Here is a 25,762-nt window from a genome sequence, read left to right as displayed (position 1 = left end):
TGAAGCACAAGAAGGTGGCATCAGACCTGAGAGTGGAAAGTCTCTGCTTCTTCCTGCTCCAGCCCTGCTACATTCTTCAAGTAGGAGTCTTGCCTTCCTTATAGTCTTAATCTTCAGTAGTCTCTTCTAGAATGTTCTTTACCACTTACTGTTTTTGCAGTTCAGTGCAAGTATCTGCAGTCTAATTGTTGCTTATCTTTAACTGTATATGTTCTGTCTCCTTACCCCTGTACCCTCTGGTCCCTGCACTGTATCGTATCTCCTTAAATATGTAGGTCCTAAGGCTATTACTTTTTCAGAATTGAAACTCAGAGAAAACACTTGAAGATGCTAATACTCCTGAAAGAGTATTAGCCAAACTATCAGTGGACTTTTAGAGCTTCTGCCGTGATAGAGTTGTGCTCATTCATTTGTTAGTGAAGTGAGTTGGAGATGATCTCTGTGGTCCCCCCAGCCCTGACATCATTTTGTTGTGATGACAGAATTCTCATGCTTAATATGGCAGCTTTCTTTTAGGTTTGTCCTAATTTCAGGTGTTAGTAATTAGCAGAGCTGGTAAACTGGACTGATTTGTAGTACTGAGTAACAGGGGTTGATTGGCACATATGCATATCTGGGAAGTTTGGGTCAGCCCATGCTACTGTGATTAAGAGAAGTTTTAGAGTGTACTTGGGAAGTACTTCAATCTGATTAACATAGGAGTTAAATTTATTTCTCTTATAATGGAATCAAGTTGTTTGGCACTTTAATTTTGTATACACTAGGCACATTCTTCCTTCTTTTTTTCTCCTCTTTTTCACTGTCATGTTTGTTTTTGTGGCCAGGTGCTGTCTATAGCCAACTCTGATCAGGTGGTGAAAACTAATGACACCAAATGACAGATTCTGGGTATGGTGATGTTTTAACAGCCATTAAATAAATGGAATCAAGAGTAGACTCTTCACATTCCTAATAGATGAGCTGAGTTAGTTCTGTAGATACTTTGTAGTATTCACAATGATTGTAATAACACCTATAGCATATATTAGGTGCCAAGTACTCTTCTAAGCCCGTTTCACGTTATCAGTTCAGTTACGCCTTACAGCTGCAGTGTGGGATAGGTACAATTATTATCCCATTGACAGATCAGGAAGTGGAGGCAGCGGGGCTGAGTAGCCAGGGGTCACACACAGATGAGTGGGAATACCTGCCATCGTCCGTATGAAAGGTTTGTGCTGTAGTCTTCCAGCTGTGCTGCTACCTAAAGCAGTGATTTCAGATGTTTTTGAAATTGTAATGCCCAGCTGAAATTTAGTTTTGGTATATCTTTCATATATGTACATTTATTATTAATTTTTAATAAAATTTTATATTATTACTAAATATTTAGTAAATCCTTCATTGAAGTATTAACGAAGAAAAGTGAACAAATCATAAGAACAGAAAATGCACAAATCTTGAATTATCACAAAATTAATACACCCAGGGCAAGAAATAGAACATTACCAGCACCACAGAGTCAAGGCCTCCTTTCTCCCCAGTTATAACCACCATTCTGACTCCTGTTTCTGAACTTTTCATGTACTTATTTTTAAAATGAATTAAAGTTTGGGGAGAGTTTTAATTCCCATAAGTGAAATAGAAACATCCTAGGGTGTTATGAATTGATAGAGTCGATTTGTAGAGTTTGCTTCCTAAATATTTAGCTTAACAGAGATTCTCATATGAAGAACCCATACCCAAAGTAGAATGATCTTTGTGTTGCACATCACTGTTGGGGATTGTGAAGGGTCTGAGACTTTATTGAGGGTTGAAGAGTGAGCCTGTCATAGTTTTGTAGATGTGGCAGAAGAGAGGAGGCCCTCTGTCAGAGAGAAAGGGCCTGTTATGCATGGCACAGCAGGATTCATGTGTGCATCTGTTCCCCTTGCCCCCTACATTCTGAGGGCCCAGGTGGATGCTGCATATATCATGGGTTTGTGTCACAGCTTATGAGGGGACTGCTAGCAAATCTGTCCAACACTTGCTTCTGAGGGGACACTGACCTATTATCCTGGTCAGGAAACAGATCTTCTTTCAATCAGGAGGGAGACACTGTCCACAGTTATAAGGAAGATCGTCTGGGATCGTTTTTGGTACATAAAATTTTATGTCAGTTTTTGACATAAAATGTGGCAAAGCACCATGAAGAATTGCCTCCATAATGTCCATACCTTGTATGTGCAGTATTTAATCAAGCAGTAAGATGAGACCAGCCTGAGCACTGACCTCAGCTATGCTGAGGGTCACAGATGGACAGATACCATAAACCACGAGTGTCTGTTCCATTCATTCAGTCACAAAGTGTTTCCTGAGTTAGGATTATGAATAAAATACGGTCATTGCCCTTTGAGAGCTTGCAGTCAAATAACAAGTGGTCATCCTACCGTTTAACAGGTACAGTAAGTGTGCATAAGTTCCATACAGCCCCACAAGGGAGAGAGAGGGTGGGAGCGGCCGAGGGCTGGATGGGGCCTCTCTTACTCTGGAAAGAAGATTGCAGTGGCAGTGGGGGGGGCGTATTTTGGAGTACCAAAGGCAGGAGACCAATTAGACTGCCACTATAGTCCACTTAAGACTTCCTTACATTCCTTATCATGCCTACAACCCTATGAGCTTTGGGGTTTTGTTTGCATTAACATATTTCATATTTGATGATTCATTGCCTAATCTCACATCACTTTGTTTCTTCATAATTAGGAATCTCAATTCAATGCAGGCTCTTCAGGTGCAGGTACTGCCTTTTTTTGTTTGTTTGTTTGTTTGCTGTCCAGGCTTGTGCTGCTTGATGTGGTGTCTAGTACAGTAATTACATTGAAGAGTCTGAGTCTTTAGAATATAACTCAATGAGGAGGTTTATAGAATTCCAGTGGACTCTAAGCTCCATGAGCCAAGGACTATGTCATTTGTTGTTTCTTTTGTACTTGCAGCCCAGCATGGCATAGTGGGAGCTTAAAACTTGTTAACCAAATACAGAGAATCCCTGTACCCATTCTGTGAAAGTCCACACGTTTCAATATTTTTAGAGATAATAGTATGTCTTCTCCTATTTTTATAAGTGAAATCATGTCATAATTAAACTCGTGTGTGTGCGTGTGCGCGTGTGTGCGTGCAAGAGAGAGAGAACGAGGATTTGAGGAAGGAGGGAAGGAAGGAAAGAAAGAAGGAAAGAAGGAGGAGAAAGGAAAGAAGAAATGCCATATTACAGGTGGACCTCTAATTGGAAGAGCATTGGACTAGGCATTACCCTGCCTAGTTCTAGCCATGTTAATATCATGAACTTGTGGTTTGACCTTGTACAAAGTCCTCATCTTTTCTTGGCCTTATATTCTTTATCTGTACAATGAGAAGGTTGGACTAAGTGTTCTACAAGGGTTGTTTCAAATCTGTCATTCATGACTTTTTAAAATGCATCGATAGGGAATTCCCTGGCAGTCCAGTGGTTAGGACTCCACACTCTCACTGCCGAGGGCCTGGGTTCAGTCCTTTTTCAGGGAACTAAGATCACACAAGCCACGCAGCGTGTCCAAAAAAAAAAATGCATTGATAAGTGCAAATGGTAGGTAAGAATAGTACACCTTTGTTATGTATAACTTTATAAAACTATATATAAAATATATACATATAATTATATAATTATGTAGAACCCTATAAAATTAACTGGGATTACAAGAATGGAAAAGATTGTCTGTAGGATTATTTTCTATATGAAACTAAGGAAATTTATAAAAATTTCAAAAGGAGAATGTTAGTTTGGAAACTTGTAGAGTGTATATTTGATAGGGGTCATCACAGCTGATGGTGTTCCTATGAAGAATCCTTGGGTGGTTGTTTCCAGTGATTTTCTTCTTTCGGTCACATCAGCTGTGGACCCTGGTCCCAGTGGGGGTGCTCTGGTGAGTGAAGAGCCCCTGGGTACCTTGATGCTTTGGGTCAAGCACAAGTCTGGCCCCAGCCCTTACCTATCTGCTGAGTAGGGCAAGGTCTTCATCCTGCCTATCACAGGTGGTGTGAAAGTCCTTGTTAGGTGAGGACTTGGCCATATGCTGGAGTCTCCAGTGTGCTTGGAATCCAGACCATACCCTTGCTGTCAGTGTCCTAGTGTCTCTAGTCCAAGTGTGATGTCCTATTTTAGGCTCATCTATCCACTAATTTGTCTCCCTCTCCTTCAGAGACAGAGTGACCTTGGCCGTGGTACAAACCGACCTAGGAACCAGATGAGCAGAGACATCTGCGTCCACACCTGGCCATGCTCCTATTATTTAGAACTTGAGAAGCAATGGGTCCCTGGAAAACTTTCATTAACTTCTCTCTCACTAAAATTTATGACTGATAAAACTAGAGAAATTCTTGTCAACTTTCCCCTTTCTAGTATAATTGAGATCAAGAAAGAAGCTTCTTATTTTATCTTCAGTTCTATTACCATCCTGGAAAAGGACCACAACAAGCACTGGTTCAGTTCCTTGCAGCCTAGTCGAAATGTCGTTTTCAGCATCATCGAGCATTTCTGGAGAGAGATGCTGTTGTCCCAGTCAGGAGCTCCTGTTGAGAAATCATCCTCCCCCATGACCAAGGGGAAGGAGTTGACTGGTCTGATGGCCTGTACCCAGAAGTGTCTGGAAGACACAGCCAGAGTCCTCCACCATCAGGGTGAGCAGTTTGACAGTATCTCGAGAGGCCTGGACAAGATGGAATCTGACCTGGATGTGGCTGACAGGTAAACAAACACTGTAGTCCTAACCTGACCTTTGGGTGGCTGTGGTATGGTATCTTTTCCATCATCATGTATTTATTACACATTCACATTCAGCTTCTGAAAACACAAGCTGTGCCCCTGTTGTGGACAGTTACACTGGGCTGACTGCTGTGGGCGTGCAAGTAATGAGGGCCAGCGTTCGCTAAGTGTGTAGTATGTGTGTGCCAAGGACAGTTTTAAGTGTTGAAGGGGGATTATCTCACTGAATCAGCAGACAAGACAAGAAGAGTGTGTTGTTCTTCATTTTACCCATGGGGAAACTGAGGCTGAGAGGCTGGGTAATTTGTTCAAGATCACACATACTAAGTTTGTTAGCGTAGTTTATCTTAATTTCTTTTCCATAGCTGTAGAGCAGCAAGGTTTGAGCCAAAGCATTTTGGCTTCAGAAGCTGCCATCTTAGCCACTGCACTAGCCACTCGCAAACCTTCAGTCTTGGGGGCCACCCCACCCACCTTAAAAACTGAGGACCCAAAGAGCTTTTGTTGATGTGGGTTATATATACTGATATATACCATATTTTTTTAAAACTAAGAAATTAAATAATTACTTATTTTAAAAGTACAATGACAAATCCATGACCTAGTAACATAAATAACATTTTTTTAATGAAAAATAACTTTTATAAAGCAAAATGTGTAGTGAGAAGAGTGTCACTGTTTGAGATTTTTGTACCTCTCTTTAAAGTAAAGCTTAGCAGAAAACAGCTGAATTCTCATGCCTGCTAATGCAGTCAGTCTGCTGTGATATCACAAGTCACATGGTCTCTGGGAATTCCACTCTACACTCATGAGAGAATGAGAGTAAAAAGCCAAATAGTGTTGTGGTATTGTATGAGGTGACTTTGACCTCCCAGACTCCTTTGGAGGGTCTCAAAGACCACACTTTGAGAAGCGCTGCACTGACTATGAGATATATAAAGTAAGTCAGGGATCTTAGAGTCTAGTAGGAATAACCTCTCCCCCATGTCTGGAATGGTTGCTTGAGAGCTCAGGATGAGGTGGCAGCCTCTCAGTGATGGGCCCTGAGTGTGGGCCCCCCGTCTCAGACCAGGGCTGCATGGCTGCTGTTTGTGAGACCTCTTGCCTCTGAGTGACCCCACTCTGCAGTTACCACCTGTTGCTATTTCTAAGCACTATGTGGTAAAGGGCATCGTGCTAGAGCTACAGGGAACAGGGCCCTGCATCTTATTCTTAGAGGGGGTGCTTATGGTGGTTGAGACGTAAGATCACCAGACCTTTGTGAGTTTTCCTCATGGGAACATGGCTAGACATTTTTCCACCCTCCCTTGTAGTTTGGGGTTTATATGACTGAGTTGTGGCAGAAGTGATGTAGGTCACTTGCAGGCCTAGTCTCTAAAAGCCCTCCTACCCAATCTCTAGTACTGTCTTCCCCTTTACCTTCTGGAATCCTCCAGGACTCGAAGGCCCTAGGACAGAGGCATTAGTTAGACAGAGTTTAGGGCCTCAAATGGCTTTCCAGAGCAGAACGCTGACCCCAGCCCTCAATTGAACTACAGTGTGAACAAGAAATAATCCTCTATTGGGGCTAGGCCCTTAAGATTTCAGGAGTTGTTTGTTATAGCAGTCAGCCCTCGCAGACTAACACAACATTCCTGTAGGAAATTGAGACACCTATTAAATATCTTCAATACGTAACAGGACATAGAGACCAGAGATTTAGAAGAATGTTCATTTGCACTGGAAATCAAAGAAATGCACACTAAAATAATAGAAATCTAGGTTTTAATGATCAAATTAGTAACAATTAAAAGTAAGAATACACAATACCAATTGAGGATAGTGAATAAGCATTTTCATACACTGCTTATTAGGAATGACAATTGGTATAATCCTTTTGGAGAACAATTGGGTGGTTCGTAAATCTTCTTTTGACAAACAACAAAGTGAAAGGATGAACCTGAGGCTGGGAGAAGGTATTTATGATACCTACCCATATCCCAACAAAGGATTAATACCCAGCTAGTTAAAGGCAAAATGAGAAAAAGGCAATTCAGCAGAAAAGTTAGTAAAAGCCATTGACTGGAGTTTAGGCTAAGAAGCTACTATAGCAGAGATCCAAAAATATTGTGGTTGAAATAAGCTAGACCTCCATATAATGGTCCAAAGGAAGGTAGTTATCCCAGGCAGATAGAAAGCTCTGCTTTAGGCCTTCACCTCCAGTTGCATGTTGGCTAGAAGGTCTCCTGTCATATCACATGGCACCATCACTACATCAAAAGTTGCTGGTATCACTCATTCACAGCCAATGGGAAAGGGGAAAAAAGAGGGAGGCCAGGGAACACAGCCTTGTCTTTAAGAAGGTGACCCCAAAGTTGCACATATTACTTCTGCTCATATCCTACTGGTAGGACTTAATCTCATAGTTACACCTAGGAACAAAGAAGCGGGGTAGTTGTGAGAGATTACTCAGGTATTCCATTATGGAAGGAAGAATAGGAAAATGGATACTAGGGATCATTAGTTGCTCTGCCACAGTGTCTCACAAATGAGAAATCCCAAAAGACCAATGAAAAGGAAGTTTAGCATCCCTAGTGATTAGGGAAAGGTAAATAGCATCCCTAGTGATTAGGAAAAGGTAAATCAAACCAACACGTGTATTAGTTGGGTAATACCAGCTGTTAGTTAAGATGTGGGGTGATGAGAACTCTAATGTTTTTGTCAATAATATGAAATGGTTCAGCCATTTAGGAGAGCAGTTGTCAATACCTAGTGAAGCCAGAGGTGCACAGACCCCATGACTGTGACCTTGCTCTTTCAGATGTGTATCTTAGGGAAACATTGGCACTTGTGCACAACGTGTGTGGACATGAACTTTCATTAAAGGATTGTGGATGGTAACGAGCGATTGCAGTCAGTTGCTTCTCAAGGGGGATTGGGTATATAAGCTATGTTTTAGTCACAAAATAGACTAATTCTTTCATGGTAACTGTTATATGTTAGATCTATACATATCAGCTTGAATAAATCCCAAAGCAGTATTAAAAAAACAAAGCAAGTTGCAAAGAGATGTGTACAGCAGGATACCATTTGTAAGGTGTTTTTTTTATATGCCAAATAATACTGCAAGAAAAACATAGAGTTAAAATATGAAAACCTGAACAGGAAGGGTGCATGCAGGGCACCATACTGTGTAGCTCTGTGGTGAGTTATCCAGAGAGCAGCTGACTGGTGTTCCTGGAGTGGTCTTGTGGTTCGTGATGCTCTTTGGCGTGGGTCCTTTCAGGCCGATTGTGGTAGGCCCTCAGTGAGCTCTCTAATTTGTCCATCAGAGCTGGGGAAATGTCCTGTATTATTTCTTTGATAATTTTTCCCCCTCAGTTTTTAAAATGTGTTCCTTATGGAACTCCCCCTTTTTTTTGTTATCTGACTTCCTGAACAGATCTTCTAATATTGTTCTCATTTTTCTTCCTCCTCATCGTTTTGTTCTGCTTTTATTTCTTGAATTTTATCTTCCTACCTTCTATTTCTGTTATCATGTTTTTAATTTCCAAGACTTATTTTTTGTTTTCCAATGTCCATTGTTCCTTTTGAATAGCAGCCTATTATTGTTTCATGGACGCCTTATTCTCTGTCTCTTGGGTTGTTATGGATAGCCTTGTCTTAGTATGTTATGTCTTATATGGGAAGGCCTGGGTGGACTGTGAAATTTTTGGTTCTGCTGAAAAGGGCTGTGGTCACAGTGTTTGAGAGCAGTGCTCTGTGGTCTGAGAATATCTGGTCTCTCTTCCCATGACAGTCCTAGATTTATGCAGTTATAGTGTTTTCAGTAGTCTTCACAAAATATAGTCTCTTCTCTCTCTCTCTCTATCTATCTATCTGTCCCTCTGTCCCTCCTTCCCTCTCTGTCTCCCTTTCTATCTCCCTGACCCCCTCCCTCTTTCTCTTTCTGTACTGAGAGTGAAGGATGAGTTTTCTGAATTCTAAGGTTTTTGGAATCTCTAATCTTATTAGATTTAAAGCAACTAATAACTCTTATTTCAAGTGATATAGAAGGCACTGATGATGTGGCAATGGTGATATGTAAAATAAGCGTCATGGGATACTCGTAATCAAATATTTTAAAAAGGCTCTGAGTGACCATGTATTTGATACCTAATTAATATTTTTGTCAAACTAATGAGTAATGAGATTGGCTGGCTGCTCTAACTCTACTGGACAAAGTGTGGAAAGGAAAGGATTAGTTCAGAGTGCCCCATAATGACCTGAACATTTCTATATCTGCCTTGAAAGAAAATCTTAGCTCCCGTAGCTGCAGCACTGAGATTTCTGAAAATCAGATCCGGAGTGTCATCCTGTGAGTGACTAAATTACAATGTAAACTGAAATCCCAACTTTGCATGGTGTCGGCTGTTAAACTGAGGGTATTGATAGGGGAGAAATGGGATCCTGAAAATTGGAATGTAGACATATGGCAAGATCCTGATGAAACTGAGAAAATAGAACCCCTAAATTCTGATGAGTCTTCTTTGCCAGTAGAAGCAGCCCTTGCTCCCCTATCTGAGGCGATTAACCACACTTTGCCTGAGGAAGCTGTAATGGCCTCCCCCGAGATAATTGCTTTGCAAGACGGTGCAGATTTCCTTCAAGACCCACCCACACCACCCCCCTTTGCTTCCAGGTATATTGTTAGAGTTAAGTCTCAGCACATTCCAGAAGATGAGGCATAAAGTGTGGCCCATGAAGAGGTGCACTGCACTCTGAAAGAACTGCATGATTTTTCCAATTTATACAGACAGAAATCCGGACGGTATGGGTGGGGATGGATATCTTGGGCGTGGGGTGATGGTGAGAGGAATATGAAGTTGGATGGGGCTGACTTTACTGAAATGGACCCACTAAGCAGAGATCCTGGATTTGGTACCATGGCTCGAGGAGTTAGAAAGGCTCTAACAGTTTGGTTGGTTGGCTGAGATGTGGACTAAAAGGTGGCCTACACTAAATGGAGTTTGAAATATCAGAACTGCCTTGGTATACTCCAGAGGAAGGATCCAAGACTGAGGAAGATTGGAACAGTAGAATAGATTTATTATGTGAGATCTCCTCACCCATCCTGGCAGGGTCCAAGAAGACACACTTTTTACCATGACTGTGAGAAATAAATTTTTAAGGGGAGCCCCAGCATCCTTGAGCTGTGTGGTTGCTCTTCTCTGTAGGCTAGAAATTACAGTGGGAAGTGGCTGCCACTGAGCTGGGATCCTTAAATGCAGCAGGGATAATTGGATCCTGGGGTGGCAGGGCTAAGTGGTAGCACTTAATCACCAAAGACAATTGGGGTTGGTTACCATAACGGACAGCAGAGTCAAAGCAGCAAACAGAATAGTCTGACTCCCAGAGACCTATGGCATTAGCTAGTTGGTCATGTGCCCCTAGAAGAGAAACAGTTGGGCAGTCTGCTCAATTTTACTTGATCTGTTAAGCAGAAGAGTTCCAGGTCATGTGAACAAGCATCTAACCTGAATTAAAAAAAAAAAGTCACGGCTCCTTAATTGATTTCTAGATTTGAACCGGTTTACACACCCAGAACCCCTTGAATGATGGGGAAGGTGGGTCCCCTTGTGGAAGGATCCCAGTATGCAACCAAATTTTGTACAGTTAATCTTTCTCCCAGCCTTCCCCAGAGAGACATATGGCATTTTACCAGGGTGACCGTGCATTGGGGAAAAGGAATCAGATTTTTCAGGGACTACTGGATACTGGCTCCAAGCTGACACTGATTCTAGGAGACCCAAAACATCACTGTGGCTCACCTAGGGGCTTATGGAGGTCAAGTGATCAGTAGAGTTTTAACTCAGGTTCATCTCACAGTGAGATGGCCCCTGAACCCATCCTATGGTAATTTTTCCTAGTTCTGGAGTATATAATTGGAGTAGACATAATCAGTAACTGGCAGAATCCCCACACTGGTTCCCTGACCTCTGGAATGAGAGAGATTCTGGTGGGAAAGACCAAGTAAAAGTCACTAGAACTGCTTCTACCTAGAAAAATAGTATACCAAAAGCAATTTTGCATTCCTGGAGGGATTATAGAGATTAGTACCACCTTCAAGGACTTGAAGGATGTATGGATAGTGAGTCCTACCCCATCTCCATTCAGCTCACCTATTTGCGCAGAAAAAAATATGGATCTTTCAGGACAGTGAATTATCTTAAACTTAACCAGGTAGTGACTATAATTGCAGTTGCTACTCCAGATGTAGTTTTACTGCTTGAGCAAACTAACACATCCTCTGGTACCTGGTATGCAGCACCTGATCTGGTAAATGCTTTTTTTCCATCCCTGTTAGTAAAGACCACCAGAAGCAGTTTCTATCAGCTGACAAGGCCAGCAATACACCTTCACTGTCCTACTTCAAGGGTATACCAACTTTTCAGCCCTATGTCATAATTTAGTTCACAAAGATCTTGATGCCTTTCTCTTCCACAAGATAGCATGCTATTAATGCTGATTGGACTGAGTAAGAAGTAGCAACTACTCTAGACTCATAAGATATTTGCATATCAGAGGATGGGAAATCTGACAGAAATTCAAGGGCCTTCTACTTTAGTGAAATTTTTAGAAGTCCAGTGGTGTATGGCTCATTGAAGTATCTCTTCTGTGGTGAAGGTTAAGTTGTCACATCTGGCTCTTCCTACAACCAGAAAGGAGGCGCAATGCTTCTTAGGGTTTTGGAAGCAACATATTCCTCATTTGGGTGTGTTACTCTGGCACATTTACCAAGTGACTTGAAAGCTGCCGGTTTTGAGTAGGGCCTAGAGCAAGAGAAGGCTCTGAAACGGGTCCAGATTGCCACAGAGCTGCTCTGTCACTTGGGCCATATGATCCAGTGGTGTATGATGGGTCAGTGGCAGATAGGGGTGCTCTTTGGAGCCTTTTGCAGACCTCTATAGGGAATCACAGTGCTCACCCTTAGGATTTTGGAGCAAAGCCCTGCTATCCTCTGCAGATAACTACTTTCCTTTTGAGAAACAGTTCTTGGCCTGCTACTATGCCTTACTAGAGACTGAACACTTAACCACAGGCCACCAAGCTGCTATATGAGCTCGGCTGCCCATCATGAAGTGGATGTTATCTGACCCACCAAGCCACAAAGTTGGGCATACTTAGCAACACCCCATCATCAAATGGAAGTGGGATACAAAAGATTGGGCTCAAGTAGCCCCTGAAGGCACAGGTTAAGGTGCCTGAGGAATTGGCCCAAATGCCATGGCCACCCCCACTCCTGCTACACTGCCTTCTCTCTCCCAACCTGCATCTACGATGCATTCCTTACTTGGGGAGTGCCCTACAATCAGTTGACTGAGGAGGAAACACTGGGGCCTGGTTCACAGAGGAGTTTGAGAAATATGTAGGCACAACCCAGAAGTGGACAGTAGTGGCACGACAGCTCCTCTCTGGGACATCCTGAAGGACAGTGGTGAAGGGAGATCCTCCTAGTGGGCAGAACTGCAAGCAAGCAGTGCACCTGGTTGTTCATTTGTGTTGGGAAACGCGGTCTTGTGCATTCAGTCTTTTTTATCCCTACTTGGCCTCTTAAGAATGGGCCTTGGGGCTGGAATACTTTATTACCAAGAGATAAAGAGCCCACACAGCCTATGCCAAGCTTATTACCTTGTGGGGGAATAGCTTTCTCTTTTACAGTCTCCACCAGTGCTTCTTTTGTTCTGCTTAAGCCTGTACATCAGTGGCCCTCAAGCACACCCCCAGCTTTCAGTTTTTTAGACTCCATGGGGGTAGGGGAGGGGTCCTTCCGCTGTGGTACTGAAGGGTGTGCATGGGCCAGTTGCCCTCCATTAACTGCTGGAGGGACCTGCTGGCCATGAGGGACCTATGCCCATTATTGGAGCTGATCTTGCTGTTTCTTCTCTATATGAGTAAAGCTCAGTAAGGCGTATTCCATCCAGTGCTTAACTGTGTTTTGTTTTGTGGTGACTCCAATACCAGGGCACTGTGGGGAGACGTGTTTGGAGTCCTCTGGGATTAGTGGCCGATGAGCAGTACTCTGGACAACAATTGCTTGGAAGGAGGAATGGCCAGGTGCTGAATTGTGTACTGATTGGCTGTGGCCAAGTGGTTTGGCTGGAGGTTCAGGGACTGGAAGAAATATGATTGGAAACTTCATGATGAAGAGATCTGGGATAGAATTATATGGATAGATCTCTCTGAATGGGCAAAAAGGTGAAGATATGTCCCATGTGAATGCTCACCAGAGCACCTCCTCAGCAGAAGAGAATTATAATAACCAAATGGATAGGAAGACCCATTCTCTAGATACCAGTCAGCCTGTTCCCCCAGTCCATCCTGTTATCGCCCAATGGGCGCATGAACAAAGTGGACATGATGACAGGGATGGAGGTTATGCTTGGGCTCAGCAACATGAATTTCTACTCATTGAGGCCACCTTGGCTATTGCCACTGCTGTGTGTCCAGTCTGATAGCAGCAGAGATCAACACTGAGTCTGCAATATGGCACCATTCTCTAGGGTGTTCAGCCAGCTACTTGGTGGCTGGTTGATTACAATGGACTACTTTTCTTGTGAATTCTTTGTATATGGCAAGTCACTCTTGCTGCTTTCAAAATTTTGTCTTTGAGTTTCAGCAATTTGATTTTAATATGTCTCTTTTTTATCCTCCTTGGAGTTTGTTGAGCTTCTTGGATGTGTCTGTTCATGTCACTAATCAGATTTGGGAAGTTTTCAATCAGTGTTTCTTCAAATATATTTTCTGCCTCTTTCTATTTTGTCCATCTGGAATTCCTGTAATACATGTGTTGATCTGCTTGATGCTGTCCCATAAGTCCTTCAGGTTCTGTTCATTTTCTTTCTTTCCCTCAGACTGGATAATTTCAAATGTATAACCTTCAAATTTGATGATCCTTTATTCTCCCTGCTCAGATCAGCTGTTGACTCCCTCTAGTGAGTTTTTCATTTCAGTATTGTACTTTTCAGCTCTAGAATTTGTTTGATTTCTTTTCATAATTTCTGTCTTTTTATTGAGATTCTTATTTTGTTCAGACAATATTTTTCTGATTTATTTCAGTTCTTCCTCCATAGTTTCCTTTAGCTCATTGAACATATATAAGACGGTTGGTATAATATCTTTAACTAATAATTCAAATGTCAGGGCTTCCTCAAAGATGATTTCTGTCAAATTTTCTTTATTTTCTGTGAATAGCCATATTTTCCTCTTTCTTTGTATGTTTTGTAATTTTCTTTTTAGAACTACACATTCTGAAGATTATGTTTTGGTAACTCTGTTATGGACCGAATGTATGTGTCTCTGAAATTTGTGTATTAAGTCCATACCCCCAATGTAATGATGTTAGGAGGTGGGGCCTTTGGAAGGTAATTAAGTTTAGATGAGGTCATGAGGGTGGAGCCCCCATGATAGGATTAGTGTCCTTGTAGAAGAGGAAGAGGCTGGAGAGAAAGTGACTGTCTGCAAGCCAGGGAGGGAGCGCTCACTAAAACCCAAATCTGTTGACACCCTGATCTTGGACTTTTCAGCTTCCAGAACTATAAGAAATAAATATTTGTTGCTTAAGCTACCCAGTCTGTGGCAGCCCAAGCTGACTGATAATACTCTGGAAATCGAATTCTCCTATGCCTCAGGGGTTGCTGGGTTTTGCTTGCTGAGGGTTGGAACTGACTTTTTGTGACTTTTCCAAATTATTTTTGCAAAGCGTGTATTCCTTGTTAAGTGTGGTCACTGAAGTTCTGAAGAAGGAAAAAGTAAATAGGTCTTGTTTCTCTCAATTCCCTCCTGGCTGGGAAGCCACTTCAGCTCATGGTGGTAGAAAACTCTCTGCCAGCCTCTCAGCAATCAGAAGCCCCAATCAGACTCACAGTCCCAGTTTTTGGAGGAAAGGTCTTTATCGCCCACCCTGGCTCCAACAGGCCATACTAAGAATACTTGTGGCTGTCCCACAGCTGCTAGCTGTGGATTTGTGGGATGGGGGTTGGTAGCTGCTACTGCTTGAAAGCAGAAGTTGATTGAAATTTATTGGTCTCTCCGTCAAACTCACTGCTGGATGCTGCAGATGTTCTCCTTGACCTAGAGTTCCAAAATAGTTGCTTCAGACAGTTCTGCCAGTTCCTTCATTTTACTGGCGGGACAGATTCCTGCAGCTTCCTATTCCACCATCTTCCCTGCTGCCACTAACTATATGGCTTTTATGAATAGATGCTGCCCTTCATGTACCATTTCATTCTGGGGCAAATTTCATGGAGGTTTGCTGTTTTTCTGTATTTAGCATTTTTCAAGGTAATGACCTTGTTCTTTATCATCCTCAAAAGATGTTCAATTATTATTTTTTAATATCCTTTTGAATCCCTGGATTTAAAAATATTTGAGTTTCAATCTGTTGCAATTAGTATCTTATTGAACTTTAAACTGTTCCATCTTAGAGCATGTTGTGACCTTTTTTTTTTTTTTTTTTTTTGCGGTACGCAGGCCTCTTACTGTTGTGGCCTCTCCCGTTGCGGAGCACAGGCTCCAGACGTGCAGGCTCAGCGGCCATGACTCACGGGCCTAGCCGCTCTGTGGCATGTGAGACCTTCCCGGACCAGGGCACGAACCCGTATCCCCTGCATTGGCAGGTGGACTCTCAACCACTGCGCCACCAGGGAAGCCCTGTTGTGACATTTTTAATCCAATAATTTAGCAAGGAGTAATAAATGTCTAGGATTGTAAACCTTAAATTATATAATATCATGGGTTCCTGGACAGTTCCTGTGACCATTTTTTACACTTCAAATATAACTATGTTGGATGAATGGTCTGCAGACAAATTCCAGGTAAAGGCCACATTACAGAGCAGAAGCAAGGGGTGGCACAGAACATCAGAGTGACTGGAGCAAGTCTTGTCAGTGAGGTTGGCATCCAGAGGCTTTATTTGCAGCTGCCTCTTGGGAGGGAGTTAAGAGCCCTGGTTCCCTAATGCTCATTCAACAGCCATGCCATTCTTTAATCAGATCTTTACCACTTCCTCACATTATGTGGTAAAATAAGGACTACATAGTGAATTTTTAGAAAACAAAGTTTATTTACATATATTAAAATTCTGGATTAGACACTTCCTACTTTTTGGTATTATGTATGTCAACCAAGAAAAGGCACAGCTAAAATAAACAAAAGAATTTATTTGGTGTCTTAGAAGCATTACCTCAGTTGTTTGTCAAGAATTGTGATTGGAAGATATAATTACAATTTACATTTCATTGGGTTTCTAAGCACTTTGCATAGGATACTAGGAAATCTATTGTTGGAGTGTCCAGATTTTATCTTGGAAATGTGGCCACAGCAGTCATGTGGTCAGCCATCTGCCTTTGCCCAGTACAAGAGTAAAATTTGGTTTCTGCTATATCAGCATAAGGTGGAGTTCAAATCCAAAATGCAGTCTGTTCTGTTCAGTTAAGCACACAGGTTCACACATGTCTCTTTAAATGAAATGAGGACATGTTAGTAACGCATACTTGATGGCAGTGTGCTGGAATCTACTTGGTGAAATAATTGGTCTGATTCTGTTTTCACTGGGGTCTGTGAGTAAGTAGTATTGTCTCAGTCTTTATATGTTGGAAAATGCCTTTATTTTACTGACACTCTGAATGATAATTTGGCTCTTCACAGTTGAGCCAAATTTAGCTCAACATTTTGAAGATGTTTTTCCATTGTCCTCTTTGCATATATTATTGCTAAAGAGAATTGACTGTTTCTTTGTGGCTAATGTTTCTTTTCCCCTATTTTAGATGTTCTGATGTTTTTTTACTCCAATGTATCTGTGTAGGTATTTTAGAACAGCTTTCTAATTTACATACCACAAAATTCACTCATTTTATATGAACAATGATTTTTAGTAAATTTACAGAGTTGGACAAACATCACTATAGTTCAATTTTAGGACATTTCCATCACCCCCAAAAGTTGCCTCAAGCCCATTTGCTGTCACTCTCTGTTCTCACCCTAGCCCAGGTCACCACTAATCTATCTATTCTCTTTCTGTACTGTATAGGGTATTATCTTATGGGACTCTGGACATTATCTTCTGTTTTAGCAGATCTTCCTTTGACACATTGCCCTGGGGAGCAAGAAGCTGATTTTTCTCACTGCCATGTGGGGATGAGAGTCCAGATTCTCCTCTTGGCCCTAGTTTATGCCTTGGGATGGAAAAGGACACCTGTTGCTACTGACTGGGAGTGGAATTTCAGGTTTCCCCATAGGCCTCTACTAATACCACCCTGATTGGGAGAATGAGGGCTGTCTTGTTACCCCCTCCTGGCCTATGTTGACCTGTAAGGTTTCCCTCATTACTACTGGCTCCTCACATGGCCTTCTCTGACACTACCCCAGTTAGGAAGAAGTACCCCTCAGTGCAGGTAGGAGAGGGTCCATGTCTAGGCTCCTCATGTGGTGTTTGCTGATGAGGGTGGGAGTGGGTTGCACTTCTTCTGGGGAGTTTGGCTGGAGTAGAGCTGTTATTGACTAAAAGTTCTCTGTCTTGACAGCCTCCCCTTTTCTATAGGGTAGGGAGAGCAGGCTTTCTTTTATTTATTTATTTATTGTCTGTTTATCCAGGTTTCTGGCTTCTTCAGGACTCAATTCAGAATATAGTAAATAAAAAGAGAACTCGCTTCCTCAAAGTTTCTGAAGTCCTGAGACCTACCAGCCTGACTTTTTCTCTCCACTCTCCATAATCTTATGTGTGTTTCATATATAATATCCAGGGTTTTAAGCTGTATTTAGTGGGGATAACAGGGAGAAGCGTATCTACTCTATCTAGTCCTCGAATTGGAAGGCCTTCAATTGATCTTGTCTTGTATCCAGCCAACTTTCTGAATTTGTTTATTAGTCCTAGTGGCTTCTGTGTGGATCTGTAGGATTTTCCACCTTCAGAATCATGTCTTCTGTGAATAAAGATTGTTTTACTTTTTTGCTTCTAATCTTGATGCCTTTTATTTCTATTTCTTACCTAATTGTACTATCTAGAATGTGTAATACAGTGTTGGCTGGAAGTGGTGAGTGCCGATATCCTTTACTTGTTCCCAGTGTTAGGGGAGAAAGCATTCAGTCTTTCACTATTAAGTTTGATGTTGCCTGTAGGTTTCTGATATCAGATTGAGGAAGTTCACTTCTATATCTGGTTCATTTAGTGTTTTTATTAAGAATGAATATTGGGTTTTATCAAATGCATTTTCACCATCTGTTGAGATGGTCATGTGGTTTTTGTCCTTGATTCTGTTAATACAATGTAGTACATTAATTGATTTTCAGATACTAAACATTTCAGGTATTTTTGTTCTTGTGATAAGTCCCACTTGGTCATGGTACATAGTCCTTTTGGGTTTGGTTGATAACTTTGTTGGGGATTTTGTGTCTGTAGTTATGAGGTTTATTGGTCTGTAGTTTTCTTTCTTGTGATGTGTTTATCTAACTTTGGTTTGGGTAATACTGTCCCTCATCTGTAGTTTCTGGAGAAATTTGTGAAGGATTGGTATTATTTCTTCTTTAAATCTTAATAGAATTTACCACTGATGCCAACTGGGCCTGAGTTTTTTTTGTGTGTGGAATATAATTACCAATTCATTTCTTTACTTGAATAGGTATATTCAAATTTTCCTTTTCTTGAGTCAGTTTAGTTTGTGTTGTTCTAGGAGTTTTTAAATGTTATCTAAGTTGTCTAATGTAGCATAAAGTTGCTCGTGGCTTCCTTTGTAATCCTTTTCATTTATGTAAGGTATGTATTAATGTTCTGCTTTCATTCCCAATTTTAGTAATTTTTAAAAAGATTATTTATTTATTTATTTATTTTGGCTGTGCTGGGTCTTAGTTGTGGCATGCAGGATCTTCATTGTGGCGTGCGGGATCTTTTAGTTGCGGCATGAGGGCTTCTTAGTTGCGGCATGTGAACTTTTAGTTGTGGCATGCATGTGGGATCTAGTTCCCCAACCAGGGGTCGAACCTGGGGCCCCTGCATTGGGAGCATGGGGTCTTACCTACTGGACCACCAGGGAAGTCCCAATTTTAGTAATTTTGGTGTTCTTTCTTCTTGGTTGGTCCAACTGAAAAGTTTGTCAATTTTGTTGATATTTTCTAATAATTAACTTTTGTTTTCAATGATTTTTCTTCTATATTTCTCTTTTCCATTTCATTGATTTCCTCCCCTTTTTATTTTATTTATTTATTTATTTATTTAATTTATTATTTATTTTTTTGCCGTACACGGACCTCTCACTGTTGTGGCCTCTCCCATTGCAGAGCACAGGCTCCAGACACACAGGTTCAGCGGCCATGGCTCATGGGCCTAGCCGCTCCGCGGCATGTGGGATCTTCCTAGACCGGGGCACAAACCCGCATCCCCTGCATTGGCAGGCAGACTCTCAACCACTGTGCCACCAGGGAAGCTCTCCCCTCTTTAGTTTGCTCTTCTGTTTTCTTGTTTCTTAATGTGAAAGCTTATGTTTTTGATTTGAGATCTTCTTTTGTAATACAGGTTTTGTGGTTATAAATTTCCCTCTAATTACTGCTTTAGCTGCATCCCATAAATTTTGGTATGCAGTTTTTAAAAACTTTTATGTAGCTCAGACCATTTTCTAATTGTCCTCAGGATTCTTTCTTTAACCTATTGGTTATTTGGAAGTGGGTTAATTTCCAAATATTTGTGGTCTTCTGAAATTCCATTCTGTTGATTTCTATTTCATTCCATCATGGTCAGGGAACAAAGATACTGTGCATTATTTAAATATTTTTAAATTTATTGAGACCTGTTTTATGACTTAGCAAGGAGCTGGCAAATGACAGCAGACTAAATTCATCCCACCTCCTATTTTAACAAATGAAGTTTTATTGGGACACAGCCATGCCCATTCATTTGTGGTTGTTTTCCTGGTCTAATGGAAGAGCTGAATATTTGTAACAGAGACAGTTGGTCCTCAAAGCCTAAAATATTTATTGTTTGGCGCTTTGTATAAAAAGTTTTCTGACCCATGATCTAGCATAGCATCTATGTGGGAGAATGTTCCATTTATACTTGAGAAGAGTGTACATCCCAGTGTTGTCGGTTCATGAAGCGTTATTTAGATACCAGTAAGATGGAATTGGTTGATAATGTTCAAGTGTTCTGTATCCTTGATGTTTTTTTCAGTCCATTTTGAGAGTAGGGCATTGAAGTCTCCAACTATTATTGTTGAATTGTCTATTTCTCCTTCAATTCTGTCAATTTTTCATCATGTATTTTGTGATTCTATTGTTAGGTGTGTATATATTCATAATTACTGTTTCTTCATAATGAATTGACCCTTTTATCATTATAAAATGACTCTTCATCTGTATTAATTTTATAAAAATTTTTATTTTGTCTAATAACAACAGAATAACTCTATACCTCCCTTATGATCACTGTTTGTGTGGTGTATCTTTTCTCTTTTTACTTTCAGTCTATATCTTTGAATTTAAAATGTGTCACTTATAAACAACATATAGTCTGATCTTTTTTTTAAATCCAGAATGACAACTTCTGCCTTTTGATTACAGTGTTATTCATTTACATTTATTCTAATTATTGGTATGGTTGGATTTACTTCTGTGACTTTGCTACGTGTTTTCTATACGTCTGTAGCTTTTTTTCTTCCTGTTTTCTCCTTTACCACCTCTGTGTGTGCATTAGATTTTTTCTAGTGTACTATTTAAATTATTTCATTAGTATTTTAAAAATTATTTTCTTAATTGTTATGTTAGATATTTCAATGTACATCTTATGATCTATTTCAGATTAATGCCAATTTAATGTACTCCATTATATCTTCATTCCCTCCCCTACCTTTGTGCCATTGTCATATATAGTACATCTATATATATTTTAAACCCAATAAAACAGTACTATAAGTATTACTTTGTACAGTCTTGTATATTTTAAAGAAATTAAGAGAAGAAAGAAAAATATAGAATATTCTAATCCAAATACTGTGTTCAGTACACATCATTTCTACCTGTGGACTGAGGTACCATCTGTTGTCTCACTCCTAACCCCCTTTTATGCCATTATTTGTCATATATATTTTATATGCTGTAAGCCTCAGTATAATTTAAAATTATTATTTTATGCAATTATCTTTTAAATCAGTTAGGAAAAGTAAACAAAATACTTATATGCTCTAATTACCTGCACGATCTCATTACCAGTGCTTTTTGTTTCTTTGTGTGGATTTGAGTTTCCTTCTGGGGGTGTCATTTCTTTTCAGCCCAAGGAACATCCTTTAGTCTTTTTTTCAAGAAACAGGCCTGCTAGCAGTGAAGTTTCTCAGCATTTATGTGTTCGGTAATGTATTTTCCCTGATAGTTTTGCTGGTATAGAGTTCTCTACCGGCGGTTTTATTTCTCTCAGAACTTAGCTTTTGTCATCCCATTACCTTCTGTTGTTCATTGTTTATGATAGAGGTCAACCATTAATATTATTATGATTCCCTTATTCATGATAAATCATTTTTCTGTTGCTGGTTTCATAGCTTTCTCTCTGTCTTTGGCTTTCAGTGGTTTAACTAGGATGTATCTTACTATCGTTTTAATTTGAGAAATTCCATTTGGTTCTTTTTAATATAATTTCTCTCTTTGATTTGATAGTCTCTGATGACTCATTGTCACCATACTTTACTCTTTTAAACATGGTTTTCTTTAACTCTTGAACATTTATAATTACTTCTTTGCCATCTTCACCCCTTAATTCCAGTATATGAGTGCTCTCAGAAATGGATTCTGTTGACTGTTTTTTTCTACTCCTGTGTATGAGTCACATTTTTCTGTTTCCTTGCATATCTCATACTTCTTTGTAGAACACTTGGCATTTTAAATAATACATTGTTGCAACTCTGGATTCTGATCTCCCTCCTTGCCACAGGATGGTGGTGTTGGTGGTTGTTTTTATTTGTTTACTCATTATAGTAACTTGCCTGAACTAATTCTGTGGAGTATGTTTCCACTGTCATGTGCAGCTTTTTTATTTTTGTTTTTTTTATGTTTTAATATTTAAGCATGGCTTGGTTCCTGGTGGTTGTCCCTGCATCAGCATAGCTTAGTGGTCAGCCATTGATTAGTCAGAGGTTATGTTTAAGTGCCTTGTGCTGACCCCTTTGCCATTGGATATCTGTGTAGATTTGGGGAATACTTTCAAAATTCAGATACTTTAGAAGTCTGCCCATTTTTTTTTTTTTTTTTTTTTTTTTGCGGTATGCGGGCCTCTCACTGTTGTGGCCTCTCCCGTTGCGGAGCACAGGCTCCGGACACGCAGGCTCAGCGGCCATGGCTCACGGGCTTAGCTGTTCCGCGGCATGTGGGATCTTCCCGGACCAGGGCACGAACCTGTGTCCCCTGCATCGGCAGGCGGATTCTCAACCGCTGCGCCACCAGGGAAGCCCTGCCCATTTTTTAAACTTTGTTTCTGATCTTAGAAGACATTGACTTTTTCAACATGAGGCATACTGTTACATGTACGTTTTTTATACATACATACATGTATGCTTTTATAGATGTCCTTTATCAGATTGAAGAAATTTCCTCCTAGCTTGCTGGGGTTTTAACATGAATGAGTACTGAATTTCGTCAGAATCTTTTTTTGCATCTTTTGTGATGATCATACAGTTTTCCTTTTGTTTTTCTACCAATGAAATAAGTTGCATTGATTAATTTTCAAATGTTAAACCAACTTCAGTTTCCTGGGATTAATATCACTTAATCACGATATTATATTCTTTTTTATATATTATTAGATTTGACTTAATATTTTCACGGAACTCTGTATCTATGTTACTGAAGGATATTGTTATGTATGTATTTCCTTGTAATGTCCTCATCAGGTTTAGGTATAGGAGTTATATTGGTCTTGTGAACTAAATGGGCAAAACATTCACTCTTGTTCTGTTCTTTGAAAGAGTTGGTATACAGTTATGATGATTTCCTCTCTATATATTTGGCAGAATTCATCAGTGAAGCCACTTGGACCACAGTTTTCTCTATGGCAAGATTTTAAATTACAGATTCAATTTACTTGTGAGGCTATTCTTATTATTAAACTATTTCTTGCCTCAGTTTTGAGATTTTGGGTTTTTCAAGTGTTTTGTGTATTTTATGTAAGTTGTCCAATTTATTGGTATAGAGTTGAGTATAAAATTCCCCATAAACCTTTCAAAGGCTAAATGATCTGTGGTGATGACCCTTTCTTTATTCCTGATATTGGTAATTTTCATTTTCTTTATTTTTTTCTTTATTATTTCTTGCTAGGGGTTTAATTTTTAAAATTACTTCAAAGAACCAACTTCTGGCTTTGTTAATATTTTGTATTTTTTCTGTTTTCCATTTCATTGATTTAAAAAAAATAAATTTATTTATTTTTGGCTGCATTGGGTCTTTGTTTCTGCACACGGGCTTTCTCTAGTTGCAGTGAACGGGAGCTACTCTTCATTGCGGTGTGTAGGCTTCTCATCATGGTGGCTTGTCTGTTGTGGAGCACGGGCTCTAGGCGCGTGGGCTTCAGTAGTTGTGGCACATGGGCTCAATAGTTGTGGCTCATGGGCTGCAGAGCGCAGGCTCAGTAGTTGTGGCATACGCGGGCTTAGTTGCTCCACGGCATGTGGGATCTTCCCAGACCAGGGTTCAAACCCGTGTCCCCTGCCTTGACAGGCAGATTCTTAACCACTGTGCCACCAGGGAAACCCCCATTTCATTGATTCCTACTTTTCCTTTCTTCTACTTACTCTGGGTATAATCTGTAACTTTTTGAGGTAGAGACTTAGATCACTGATTTTAAACCTTCCTAAGAAGTTTTCAAATATATGCACTAAGAGATATGAATTTCCCTCTTATGACTGCTCTATTTGCATCCCCCTGTTTTTTTGTGTATCATGTTTTTAGTTTCATTCATTTCAGATATTTTCTAATTTCCTTTATTTTAGAATTGTGTTTAGTTTCCAAATATTTGAGGATTTTCTAGTTAACTTTTTGTTATTGATTTCTAGTTTCATTTCTTTGAGGACAAAGGATATGCTCTATATAATTTCAATACTTGAAATTTATTGAGACTTGTTATACTCTTTTTTTCTTACCGTTTTATTGAGATATAACTGCCCTACCATACTGTGTAAGATTGAGATCCAGTATAATGATTTGACTTACATACATTATGAAATGATTACCACAGTAAGTTTATTGAACATCCATTGTCTCCGATAGATACAAAATGGAACAGAAAAAAATTTTTTTCCTTGAGATAAGAACTTTCAGGATTTACTCTCTTATCAACTTTTATGTATAACATACATCAGTGTTAATTAAATTAATCATGTTATATACATTACATACCTAGTACTTAATCTTATTATTGGAAGTTTGTACCTTTTGACTACCTTCATCCAATTTCCCCTTCCCCCAGTCTCCACCTCCAGTAACCACAAAACTGATCTCCTTTTTTATTAGTTTGTTTCTTTGTTTTTTGAAGTGTAATTTACCTACAGCACTATATTAGTTCCAGATGCACAACATAAGTGTTTTGAAATTTCTGTACATTACAAAACCATCACCATGATAAGTCTAGTTACTGTCTGTCACCATTCAAAGATGTTACATTATTATTGACTATATTTCCCATGCTGAATTTCATTCCTTTGACTCATTTATTTTGTGCCTGGAACTTTGTACGTCTTAATCTTCCTCACCTGTTTTACTCATCCTCCTCTCCCTTCTGGCAACCACCTGCTTGTTCTCTGTATCTTTGACTCTGTTTCTGATTTGTTTTGTTTGTTCATTTGTTTTTGTTTTAGATTCCACATATAAGTGAAATCATACAGTATTTGTCTTTCTCTGACTTATTTCACATTGATTAGTACCCTTCAAGTCCATCCATGTTGTTGCAAATGGCAAGATTTCAATCTTTTTTTATGGTTTCCATTGTATATATATATACTACATATTTATGCATACATCTGTCAGTGGGCACTTAGGTTGCTTCTGTAGTTTGGCTATTGTGATTAATGCTTCAATGAAAATAGAGGTGCATATATCTTTTTGAATTAGTGTTTTTGTTTTCCTCAGAAAAATACCCAGGAGTAGAATTGCTGGAACGCATGGTAGTTCTAGTTTTAATTTTTTGAGGAATGTCCATAATGTTTTCCATAGTTTTCTGTAGCTGTACCAATTTACATTCCCATCAACAGTGTTCCAGAGTTCCCCTTTATCCATTTCTTTGCCAGCATTTCTTATTTGTTGTCTTTTTGATAACAGCCAACTGACAGATGTGAAGTGATATCTCATTGTAATTTTGATTTGTATTTCCCTGATAATTAGTTATATTGAGCATCTTTTCATGTGTATGTTGGCCATCTGTATGTCTTCTTTGGAAAAAATACCTGTTCAGGTCCTCTGCCCATTTTAAAAATTGGGTTGTTTAGTTTTTTTTGATGTTGAGTTGTATGAGGTCTTTGTATATGTTAGATAGTAACCCCATACATGTATATTGTTTGAAAGTGTCTTATTTTTCTTATGTTTCCCTTGCCTGCAGAGACATATCCAGAAAATATTGCTAAGACTGATGTCAAAGGGCGTACTGCCTATGTTTTCTTATAGAAGTTTTATGGTTTCAAGTCTTAAATTTAACTCTTTAATCCATTTTGAGTCTCTTTTTGTGTATGGTGTGAGAAATTAGTTCAGTTTGATTCTTTTGCAGGTAGCTGTCCAGTTTTCCCAACACTATTTATTGAAGAGGCTGTCTTTTCTGGGTTGTATATTCTTGCCTTCTTTATTGTAGATTAATGGACCATATAATTGTGACTTCATTTCTGGGCTCTCTGTTCTGTTCCATTGATCTTTGTGTCTGTTTTTGTGCCAGTACCTTACTTTTTTGGTTACTGTAGCTTTGTAGCATAGTTTGAAAGCAGAGCATGATACCTCCCACTTTGTTCTTCTTTCTCAGGATAGCTTTGGCTATTCTGT

At 39.8% G+C, this 25,762-nt stretch overlaps 1 protein-coding gene across 4 annotated transcripts in view; it reads left to right on the top strand.

The window, feature by feature from the left end:
* Positions 1-25,762, top strand: part of SNAP47 (synaptosome associated protein 47) — a 65,890-nt gene that overhangs the window by 6,504 nt on the left and 33,624 nt on the right. For 3 of the 4 annotated variants that reach the window (XM_067032198.1, XM_059060538.2, XM_067032197.1), the window contains exon 2: positions 4,191-4,735. In XM_067032198.1, coding sequence (XP_066888299.1) covers positions 4,191-4,735 — 545 coding nt within the window. Of the gene's footprint in view, positions 1-2,718; positions 2,753-4,190; positions 4,736-25,762 lie in introns of all 4 variants that reach the window. The other variant, XM_067032196.1, reaches the window with a different exon arrangement.

Source organism: Kogia breviceps, chromosome 4 (assembly GCF_026419965.1).
Source record: "Kogia breviceps isolate mKogBre1 chromosome 4, mKogBre1 haplotype 1, whole genome shotgun sequence".
Lineage (NCBI taxonomy): Eukaryota > Metazoa > Chordata > Mammalia > Artiodactyla > Physeteridae > Kogia > Kogia breviceps.
Note: the sequence above shows the minus strand (reverse complement) of the source record. Positions and strands in the feature narration are given on the sequence as shown.